This window comes from Calliopsis andreniformis, chromosome 9, assembly GCF_051401765.1.
Source record: "Calliopsis andreniformis isolate RMS-2024a chromosome 9, iyCalAndr_principal, whole genome shotgun sequence".
NCBI classification, from domain to species: Eukaryota; Metazoa; Arthropoda; class Insecta; order Hymenoptera; family Andrenidae; genus Calliopsis; species Calliopsis andreniformis.
In genome coordinates, this window is record NC_135070.1 from 22,059,684 (window position 1) to 22,071,160 (window position 11,477).

At 37.8% G+C, this 11,477-nt stretch overlaps 2 protein-coding genes across 4 annotated transcripts; one reads left to right on the forward strand and one right to left on the reverse strand.

The window, feature by feature from the left end:
- Positions 1-537: 537 nt before the first annotated feature.
- Positions 538-7,023, reverse strand: LOC143182949 (serine proteinase stubble). 3 transcript variants are annotated; one of them, XM_076384284.1, is made up of 8 exons: positions 6,952-7,023; positions 4,030-4,215; positions 1,930-2,006; positions 1,710-1,810; positions 1,500-1,599; positions 1,074-1,286; positions 802-915; positions 538-693 (listed from the first exon to the last, which is right to left on the reverse strand). In XM_076384284.1, exons 1-8 carry the CDS (start codon positions 7,007-7,009, stop codon positions 538-540), a joined length of 1,005 nt encoding a protein of 334 aa, XP_076240399.1. In that variant the 5' UTR covers positions 7,010-7,023. The 3 variants fall into 3 exon arrangements, with proteins under 3 accessions (XP_076240399.1, XP_076240400.1, XP_076240401.1); XM_076384285.1 differs by lacking the exon at positions 6,952-7,023 and adding an exon at positions 5,011-5,108; XM_076384286.1 differs by lacking the exons at positions 4,030-4,215; positions 6,952-7,023 and adding exons at positions 3,550-3,627; positions 3,698-3,763.
- A 2,227-nt stretch (positions 7,024-9,250) lies between these two features.
- On the forward strand, positions 9,251-11,181 carry LOC143183045 (ras-related protein RabJ). The gene is made up of 3 exons (XM_076384420.1): positions 9,251-9,426; positions 10,281-10,408; positions 10,545-11,181. The coding sequence occupies exons 1-3, from the start codon at positions 9,384-9,386 to the stop codon at positions 11,037-11,039; spliced, it is 666 nt and encodes a 221-aa protein (XP_076240535.1). The 5' UTR covers positions 9,251-9,383; the 3' UTR covers positions 11,040-11,181.
- The last annotated feature ends 296 nt before the right edge of the window (positions 11,182-11,477 follow it).

An 11,477-nucleotide genomic window follows, 5' to 3' on the forward strand; every position in this document is an offset into this window, starting at 1 on the left:
CATACTTCATCAAAGTATAAAATTTATATAGTACTCATTTCCTTTGAAGGTAAACGGTAATTACTTTAATAAACAGTCAACAATGTTTTACTTACTCAACAATACGACGCGACGTCTTGATAAATCAAACTACTAGATAATGTCTTTCTTATTGTTTCTATACACCTTTCATTCAAAGTAAATAAAATCACATAAACTAAATTATCATCATCTTCTTTTTCTCGTAACTCAGCCCCCCCCCCCCCCCCCCCCCTCTTCCTCCTCCACCTTTTCCTTTTCCTCATCGTTACTATTTTTACATCAGCATTATCATAGTCGTTCACTATTGTTACTATTATGACTGTAACTGCTATTTCTTACAATTATTAGTGCCGTTGCTATTACCGTCACAGTCACATTGAAGTTAAAACTGGAATTTGATGAGGAATTTGAGAAAGATCTAACAGTCGTGTAGACCTTTTTCGTCTCTTTGAAGATATCAATATTGAATTCGTATTTTGTCATCTTTTTCCTTTGTTTTATGTCAATAATTATCACTTAACTCATGACTTTATCGATCCAAGGCACAAATTTCTGAATGTTGGTATATACGCCGGGTAAATGTTCTCGACCACATCCTATACCCCATGATACAAGGCCGATTAAGACGTGTCTTCCTTCGACGGACATTGTTAAGGGGCCGCCAGAATCTCCCTATCCCAAAACGAATTTTTCAATTGTAAAATTATACTATTTAAATAACAGATTAGGTAATTGTAAGTTTCAAATCCGTTCACTATACATTGAAAATGATAAATCTACCTGGCAAGAATCTCGTCCTCCCTCTTTATAACCAGCGCATAAAAAGACATCATGGATAGTCTCCCGTCTCCCTGCAGCTCTGAACCATCTTTGGCACCGTTCATTAGGAATTACCTGAACAATTCAAAGATTCATTCGATTCGATTCTATTTAAATTGCGTGAACTTAACAAGCCCAGCTGGCCATGTAAAAATAAGAATAAGAAAAAGGAAACGAAACGGAACAAGTAGATACGTAAGTAGGTGACGTTTATGATTACACAATGTACGTACTTCAACGTCAACTTCTTGAAGGATCGACGGTGCCGAACTTTGTCCATGTCTAGTTCTGCCCCAACCGGCAACCGTCGCAGTACGGCCAGAAATTTTTAAATTTTTCGCTGGTAAACAAACGGGAATAATATGATGCTTGAACGCTACTGTTCTAGACAGTTTTACCAATGCGACGTCATTTCGGAAATCAGTTGGCGAGTATTGCGGATGAACCTGTAATTTATAATGAAAATGATAAATTCGTTTCGACTGTCCGTTTTAAAATCATGCTTCAATGCTTGCTCTTGCTCGACTATTCTGCGAACGAAAGTCAAGTCCATAGAGGTCGACAATAATGCACAGTGGCGCTGTAGGGAGAAAAGGAATCATCCGATCGGATTTACAGATTTAATATCGATCGAACTGTCATCTACATATATCACTTACCTCTTTTCTTTCAATATTGAATTCTTCATGTAACAAACGTTCAGCTGCATCCCTTACGTCCCACTCGCCGAGACGTACTTTTAGATTACCGTTTGGTGTCCTATAATTTTGTTATCCACGCGTTACTACTTGCATTATATTCTTATTGCGAATTTCAATTTTACAGTTTCATGCGTGACTATTTTATTTTTACTATCTACAATTACTAACGTTGCGACACAGTGAGCTGCAGTAACCACCCATCTATTATTTAGCAAGGCGCCACCACAAGACAACTTCTTCGTAAGAAATCCCGACTTAATAATAGCGGCCTGAAAGTTAAATGAGAGCGATATTGAACACATTCTATGAACGGAAAATTGATTAATGCTATGAGATTCATATGGTGGACTAATTAAACTCTCCGAGTCAGTTTTTTCACTTTGCTTACCTGCCATGGATGACTACCGAAACTTGAACTGTGACCACCTACGATTCTATTACTTCTCGTATAAAGTTCACCACAACCTGTAAAATAAGCAGTAAGGTTACAAATCTTCTACAACACTTACCTTTCCCATTTCCCCATTTCTCACAGGTTACGTCATAAAACAGATACGTATAGGTGTCTATGCAATGCTATTATACGGTGCTACATGCGTGTATTCAAAGTAACTTTTACAGTGTCAAAAAATATTATAAAAACTCGGAAAAATGATCTTAGTTTAAAAGTGAAACAAAAATACAATTATTTTCAACATGCTGTTGCAGATGTGCAAATATAATATGACTATAATAAAAAACTGAATTTTGTTGACAAATTTTTCTCCACCCCTTTGTTCCTTTCGCTTTTTCCAAACTTTCCAACACTCTCTTCGTCCTATTTCGTTCATTTACAACCCGTTTTCTATTCCGCATTCCCCCTCACACTCATCTTTACTAGTGAGATGCATCTACACTTTGGACAGACTTTGACGTGCTTGTGGTATTTGTTGCTTTACTATTTCATTACATATGAAACATTCATTAATTTACATAATATGTACCTATGTATGTATATGCATATATTTGCACGTATCCATTTATGTATAGATGTATGTATGTATCTCTATGTGCACCGTTCGTTGTTTCTTCTTTGAATGTATACAACAACGGACAACAACTAGGCATTTTATTCTTTTGTATTGTACAACTATTTAAATGAAGTAGTTTACCGCGCAACAAGCAATCGCTCATATGATTTCTTAACGACCAACTGCGAACAAGCACGAACTAACATTTACCGACCACTGACAAATTGCATTCGCCGGCGCCGCCGCGAGGGCCGCGCCGTTCGCTTTCTCTTCCTTCCGTTTACACTCATTTTGTCTGGACTTAGCGTGCGACGGTTCATGCTTATTCGCTAAATAAGCATAGATGCACCTTTACGTACAAACTGATAAGGAGATAATAAGAAAAACGATATAACGTAGGTAGAAAACATGTGCACATCTAATAATATGTACATGTAAATAGATAAGTAACGCTTCCTTGTTTCATCATCGCGCATCAACGTTGGTTGTTTGTGCAACTCAATGGTCCAACAAACATTCGTTCGATTGTTGTTTTTGTCTTGCCTCTTTGATATCACACTCTATTGTTTCACAATCGCATCATGTGAACTACAACGTGAAAGAAATTTCACACCACTTAGAAACGTAAGAAAGGAAAACTTAAATCGTGATAAATTGTGCGATCGGATTTAGAGAGCCGAAAATAGTGAAGCAGTGGTGCAAACTTATTCTTTGTGCGACTTCATGCGGATTACCACGATATTTGGAATAATCCACGAAGTTTGAGGCATCCTCGTTCGATGAGTGCCCTCCCAATATATCAGAATGAACAGTCTCATATTCGTCCTGAGGATAATCGAGCTGGGGCGGATGATAAAGTGAAGGATGACTCGCATAAGCAGGTCGATCGTAATGCCATGTCTGTGATGATGATTCATAAATGCTCGTTGGCTTGTTCGCGACGTCCGCGTACAAATAGTTTGGCCGATGGTTAGTCTGACTGATGTACGTAGGCTTACTTGGCCGCACCACATTGTCGTAGATTTGAATGTCATCGTCCACATACGGATGTTGATTTCCCAAGTTTAACGAAAGCGCTATGTTTAAACAACCTCGATTTTACCTCTACCAGTCACAATTATCTAATCGAAACCTTCGCATACATACACTTATGATTCTCCACCCATCGCAAAACGCGCACGCGGGTGTATTTTGTCCGCGACATCTGCGCGCGCGGACAATTATTGTAGATACATACATATTGAATCATTAAATAGCTACATTTTACTACTAAATTTATCAAATTACATATCCTTTCTTTGCTCGACTTTAAAATCAAGTTATACAACTACTTATAGTCGGGTATAAAACTAATTGTAAGCTTACGTTGTACATTATTGGCAAACGATATGAATGAAAAAATTCGGTATTTTAAAAAATTTTGTTTCAAAATTGATTTTATGAAAGGGGAGAGAAGAATATATTTGATGGAAACTCACTGGCATTTTGTAGTAATCCTGCCGTTGGCCGTGGTATTTTCTCGGGAATGTCATCGTCGTCGACACAACAACTCCAAATCAATCCGCCAGAACAAAGGTCAACTGGACGACCGCCACCGAGAACACAACTAATACTAAGGCCGCAATCGAATGTTGCTCCTTTGTACGTACACGTTTGTGGTATCACTAAAACATAATGATAATAATCGTTAAAAAATAGATATATTATAGGTTCTGCAATTCCAATATACATATTTCTATGTAGGTATGCACGTATGTACATGCCGAAGTTGAAAGAAAAAGAGACTCGTACACATCCAGACTTAGAAACTACGTGTCAAGTAATTTGCGTTTATACATAAATAGATATTTAGACATAGTATAGGTGCACTATATACTGTACTATGTTACATCGTATTGCGTTTAGCAATCTTGGAATAGGAATGTCGTATACATGTTATACCTAAATATTGCATTTCGCGAAATCGAATCATAGATATTTTTCTCTTATTTTTTCATGTCGTGTTCTGCCGTCATGGAGCACTGCGTTATCCCTTTCGGTCTGTTTGTTCAGATAAATACTCTGACTGCTTTCGTTTTATACTATGGCTTCATAAGTGAAATCGCAAACTGAACACATAACTACGAGATTCAGTATGAAAGTTAAATATATGAAATTCCAACTTTCAAAATAACAACAATCGTTTCATTAGAACAATTAATGCTTTCTACGTAGATAAATGTCGAATCGTCGATCGTGCAATAGATAGGTATCTAGGTATGTATCTAATAAATATTGTCTACCGTCCGTCGTCATCTATCATTCTCGTTACATTCAATAGCTACTGAATTCTGAAAGCAAAACCTTCTATTTTATTGGCTTCTTATACAGTTTAGTTCGTCGTTTTGTATCTGACCTATCCGTCAAAAGCCAGAATCTTGTCGATACTGGATCGGAAACATTTATTAAACGAAACATACTTCTACCCAACATATCCATTATACTAGCTTGAAGGTCGTTGCTGTGGCCACGGTGATCTTCGGTATAATTTCTTTTTTTTCTAAGGGCTTCGACAAGAAGAGTACCTTGCTGTTGGCTGTTGAACTTTCGTCTTCTCCCTTGTCTATAATCAGTCACTAGTAATTTCTCTAATTCACCTCTTATCACTTGTTGTTTCAATTGATCGAGAAAACTTCGCACGTCAGTTTGCCCATGCATATCATCCAAATATTTCCCATCAAAGAATGGATCACGCTTAAATTTTGTGTCCGCTATATTCATTTCATCGACATTTAAATCGCGATCTTGATCGATGATGACATCATCTTCGGTTACACGTTCGTTACCAATCTCTTTTCTTCGCTTCATATTTTCTCTAACTACTTCACCTTCATTCCGTATAAATTCAATTCGAGAGATTACACGTGCAGACCTTCCATCTTTTTCTCGACTCTCATTCAGATAGTCCCTTTTCCTAGATTCGATATATGTTTCTGGATTAATCCCTTGCAGAGAAATGTCAAAATGTGTCCTCCTCTGGAATACGTCGACGATCGCGGAATCGTTGTTCAATATTTTCACTTCGCGAAGATTTCTTCCATTCGACGACTGACTAGCCCTAACTTGTGAATTTGTATGAACTTGTTCTTCGAGTTGACCAAACGCTGGCGAATCTGTTCTTCCGTTTCTCGGAAACTTTCGTTGCTTGCACAACCATTCGTGAAACGATGATGCAGATTCAGACGATACAAGTGGACGTCGATTGTAACTCACTGTATCGAAGTCATTGTATGTAAGCGCATTTCCAGTTGCGATTAAAAACACGTATACAACGATGTTGACGTTCATGATCTAACTTTCTTGATTTATTATTCAAACAGACTAGATAAAACTGCTGGTAGAATTCGAACCATAACGGAGTGGGTATATACATACAAATATGAATTATTTCTCTTCATTAAAATGTTTGACCACATCGAGAGTCGTTAAGATATTTTAGTTATCATCGAAAAGCACGAGAATCTAAAGAAGTTAGAAAAAAATATTCAGCAGATCGTACTTTAGACATTTTACTTTAGACTCTGTAGATACAGAGTAGGTACGTACACACGTCATTCACGATTTGTACGTATTATTACGAACGCAACTGTTTTTTATCGCGATCGTCTTCCCTACCGTCTTCCACGTGGACTAACACGAATTGTCGTATTACACTGACTGACAAGATTCGTTTGGTGTCTAAAGAGGTGCTCGAGGCTTTCACCGACACCAGCTTTCCCAGCAGAACGATAGCTCGTCTTCTCTTACATTGGCAACAATTTCTTCCCCACCTCTGTCATTCACTCTCTTTTGCTTTCTTCCATTTCTTTCTCCTTCTTCCTTTTTTCCCCTATTCTTTCCCTCCAGCCATCTCATTCTCCTGTCTTCCTATTTTTTCTTTTCCTACATAGATAGAGGAAAATGAAAAAAAATTTATTTTCTCCCTCCCCATCTCTCTACATTATTTCATACTCTAATAATAGGTACATAACTGTATTGCAAATACATATGTAAATCTGACATACGATAGGGTTACAGATTATCGCATGGCTTTCTCCTTTATCTCAAACACCGCAAAATCTAAACTTCTTCCTTTCAAACATTCTTTCTAAAACTTACAGCGCTCTCTTGTAATATTCTGTGTAGGCATATAAGTAGATGAATCGAAGGAGCTGAGAAAATGTAGACAATTGCTAATGGGGGCAAAAACGACTAACGAAATAATGGACGGACGGTCGACATGAATTTTATATCTTTTCCTTTATGTAAGGAAGTTATTCATAGTATATACATAGACGTAAAATGATAGATATACCTATGCATATCTATCTAGGTAGGTACATAAGTATAATTCCTTCACAACGCTATCGTATAAGACTTACAGCCGAGTTCATCGAAAAATCGCATCTCCCCTTCCGAATCGATAGTGTTTGCCATCATGGTTACCTTATCTGCCAAATCTATAATTCAAGCACGTGATCTCATTAGTCTTTCACAAATTAACCTATACAAATTATTAAATGATACATATTTATATTTTCAACAAAAATGAATGAATTAGCACACGTATAAGTAAGTATGTAGATAGATATGTATATGCACGAATGTAAGTACGTTACACATTCTTTCCGAACAACAGACTTACCTACATCCGCTAAATAACGATCATTCTTCCTGCCGGCGGCGTAATAATATAAGCGAACGAGAAGCAAACTGAAAAATAATCGTGCAAACGAGCTCATTTCTTTTCTTGTTTAAAAATACACAGCGAGCAACAATCGATTGACTTCGCACTGCTGTTCACTTTTGCCGATAATAGTAAGAGCACAGCAGAATTATCATTGAATATCAGTTCCAGACTTTATACAATTTCTTCTCGATTAAACACCTCCTCTTCTGGTCTATCCAAAAGGTTAACCTAATGGTAATGAATCAAGGAATCGTAGAGATGTGCGTAGATATGCACTTTGTGGGACTTGCTCAAGCAGAAGAACGACAAAAGAAAGTTCTGTCTACGATTCATCGTCTTTAAATTCAAAACTAGCTCCTCCTTGAGAAATCGAAACCGACAATCAGGGTTTCTATGGAGTTTCGACCAATCCCATTTTTCTCTCTCATTCGTCAAAGCTGATAATCGTCTATTTCAACGTGGAAAGGTGAAGACAAGAGATATCAGTTGATCCGTTCGAAGCACGCTAGGATCCTCGATTAGATTCATTTTATTACCAACAGAGGAAAGATTTCGTTCGATTCGACAAAGTTTCCAAACTTCCTCCCTCACGAGTCATTGTACCGTAAGAGCTCACGAAGCGTAGCGAAAGCATTCACACGTAGTGCGACTGGTAGAAAAGTGGGCCGTGAAACCAGGTCACCGAGACAAGTGGAACGTCTTCTCTCCGTGTGGTTGACTCGTTCGTCCCCTGTGCGTACCGTCTACGCGTGGAACCGTAGCATTACACCTTAGGTTATTAGTGAAAGTTAGCCGGTAACTTTCGACTTTGACAATGACGAACCAGACACGACTCGAAATAAATCGATTCGAGCGTATATCTTAACGCAAATTTTTGCATTTCATTACATTTATGCGTAGGTATTTATGTACCTGCATACTGCTTTACTGAAGCAGTTTCAAAATTGCCAGATCATCCTGAGATCAGTGCGATCGCGCTAATGCGCATCTGTTTGTTGTTATCAATTCGTGTTCACTGTAAATTTAAAGATGAATCATGGCTCTAGAATGCACAACACGTAGTTTACCTTCGATTTACGATAATCGAAGAGTTGCCTTTTATCTGCACCACTATGATGGTAGGTATTTACATACTTTTATACTACCAAGCGATTGGAATATACACGTGCAGGCGACGCATGTTTACGGGTTCCTCTCCATGCACGCCACGTGCACAGATATACAGATAAACACAAAATTACGCGTACAACTGAGGATGCACCTTTTCCTTTAAATTTGATTTACGAATTTATAGCTGTATCCCAAATTTGGTCGGCCGACGTTCTTCTTCCATCAACTCATGCATGACACTGTGAAGAAACGAACAGAACATCGCGATACGCGGTTGACTACTGATGAGGAACGGAAATACAGCATCCAAAGACCACTCTCTCTTCTTGCTAGTTTCCTCCATCTTCCTCCTTCTTTTTTTCACCCTCCCCGTGCGCGTACGCACTCAATACATACAAACGCTCACTCTCCATTCCCGTTGCTTCTTTCTCATCTTCTGTTCTCTCGTTTTATACTAAATTTACCAATCGAATCAAATTGTTCCTATCTTTTTTACTTTCTTTTCATACCTTTTTACTTTCCTTTGCCGCTTCACTTCCATTTGCGATTTTTTTCAATTCTTGCAGTTTCTGTACCCTTAAACCTATTAGTATTAGCTATACCTACGTACTAATAGTACGTATAACATTTATGTCAAATTTTGGAAAAAGTGCGTTGCTCCTGTTAGATTTGCTTTAGAGGGAATAGCTTTTTGAAACGATTCATGTAGCAGTGAAATTTCATATAAAGGATTCCCTGGCGCTACGCACCATGGGTTGTCAGGCGTTTACATACATCGATAGTTTGCGCCATCTTTCGAGGGCTGTTCATACTTAACAGAATATCATCTCAACTGTTGCAATTACCAACGAAGGAATTACAGAGTACAACCACAGCTGAGATTGAGTTTGGACTTCGGACGAAACGTTGAACCGTTGAACGTAGAGCGTTTCGAGTTCGAGTCAAACAAATAGTAAATGAGAACGTGTTATAATTCATTCGCTAAACTATGTGTTGCATCTTGACCCGCGAAGGATGATAACAGTGGAAGGGAAAGTGGTAGCTTTGGGTTCTCAAGGTAAGTGTTTGGGCTTAAGAAAAGCGTCGCAATCAGAACATTAGGTGCCACTTTTTTCCATCATTGTTTATACTCGCATTCACTCGTTCGCTTTGTAATCCTGCTACGAAAAATCGTCCCAAACGCCTACCTTTCACCACTATTAATTTCATTACTGTGATTAATGGTTATTTTATCGCTACAGTTCTAAAATGAAACCATACGTTTTAAGCCATGACTATCGCGTTTGTTGCATGTAGACGAGTGTTAGGTTAGACTTCGGTATGCGTACGTACATGCATACCCGCATTTGTACATGCGCTATACTTACGCATGCACATACATATGTGCATACACATGTATAGATGTGTGGGTATTTGACAACAGGTGGGAAAATATTTAAAGAGTGATTCTAGACGTGAAAATAAGAAGAAAATCACAAATAAAATTGCACCTACTACTTACGTTACGTACATACGTACACTTGCACGTTTTGCCTATGTTACGTATATACGTACATACGTATACGTATAGTATGTACTTGACGTACATACTTATACATATCGTTCATATGCGATAGAAGTGACACAACTGAAAAAAATACGTTTACCAAAATATACCTTATATTAAGTTGCTTTATGGTCGTAATTTGTAAACTACGTTTCTTGAGTTGTGTGATTTTTATCGCATATGATCGATACGTAATACACATATATCTTACATGGTATATAAAATAAATCTGTAAATAGTACATCGCATATACTTAAATAGTAGATTTCGTTTTTCTCTACTGTATAAAATTATCCACTATCTTTTTCATTGATCAAATCGCGTTTTTAGTCATAACTGTAACAGACGATTTGTTAATTTTTCAGGTGTTGGGAAAACAAGCATGATCACGCGTTACATCGAAAAAGCGTTCGACGAACATGTGACTCCTACGATAGGCGCGTCTTTCTTTACGTGCAAATTCAATGTCGAAAACTCAAGAATAGTACTGCAGGTATGACGATAGTTGTAGGATGCGTGGACGTCTGGTACAGATTGGTAGGAATCTGGTTGTACCGCAACTGCAAGTTCCTAACGATTGCGACGATAACGGATCAAAGAATTAGGTTTTGCTACTTTGTTGCATACAGGTTTGGGACACTGCAGGGCAGGAAAGATTCAGGTCAATGGCACCAATGTATTATCGCAACGCTAGCGCAGCTATGTTGGTGTTCGATTTAACTCAGTACAATACATTTGCAGCGATGAAGGGATGGGTAACAGAACTTCGAAGAAATGTTGAACGACCTATGATATTGGTTGTAATAGGAAATAAATCAGATCTGAGGAATGAACGACAAGTCGATACGGAAGAGGGTAGAATTTATGCAACAAAAATCGGCGCAAGCTACCATGAAACGTCAGCGCTTCACAACGAAGGGATCGAAAATGTATTCTTGACCATTGGATTGGGTCTTCTTAGACTTTCTACGACCGAATGTAATTCTACGCCCATCAGAGTATACGAATCAGCAAACTCAGATTACATTGCAGATAAAACACTAACATCATCTCTTGGCGAAAGCCCTCGAAACAACCTCAGTATTGCTCATGGGATACACGAGAAACCGCATATGTGTTGTTAACCCCTTTCCTCTTATCGATACACGAAATACAGTATAACATTTTTTCGTCCCCTTTGCTCTCGCCTCTCTTTTGTCCATACTCTCTTTTTTCCTTCCTTCCTTTTGTTCTTTCTTTTAAGTCCCCTTTTTCATTCAACAGCGACACGAGACGACGAGATACGGTAATAATTTTCTTATTAGAATTATATTTAATACATACACATTATGCATTCACATACATGAACAGGCATTTCGTCGTTATCGGTACAATCAAATTAACGTGTTGTTTATAAGTTAATCATAATGCATATAGCGGTAACAATGTCTTCCATAACTTTACAGTATACTTACATAATTATAAGCATATTTCATTTCTTCATATATTTAATCTACATATATTCTTATTATGTTTTTAATAAAAGTGAAAAACCTATGACACTAGTCCATTCATAAATCTAT

Excerpts from the sequence above, each read along its gene's own strand:
- LOC143182949 (XM_076384284.1), bottom strand. The coding sequence starts at position 7,009 with ATGATGGCAAACACTATCGATTCGGAAGGGGAGATGCGATTTTTCGAT. Across the intron at positions 4,216-6,951 it reads ATTTTTCGATGAACTCGGCT|TGATACCACAAACGTGTACG; the intron begins GTAAGTCTTATA and ends ATTATGTTTTAG. Across the intron at positions 694-801 it reads GAGGACGAGATTCTTGCCAG|GGAGATTCTGGCGGCCCCTT; the intron begins GTAGATTTATCA and ends GTTTTGGGATAG.
- LOC143183045 (XM_076384420.1), top strand. The coding sequence starts at position 9,384 with ATGATAACAGTGGAAGGGAAAGTGGTAGCTTTGGGTTCTCAAG. Across the intron at positions 9,427-10,280 it reads GGTAGCTTTGGGTTCTCAAG|GTGTTGGGAAAACAAGCATG; the intron begins GTAAGTGTTTGG and ends TTAATTTTTCAG. Across the intron at positions 10,409-10,544 it reads ACTCAAGAATAGTACTGCAG|GTTTGGGACACTGCAGGGCA; the intron begins GTATGACGATAG and ends TGTTGCATACAG.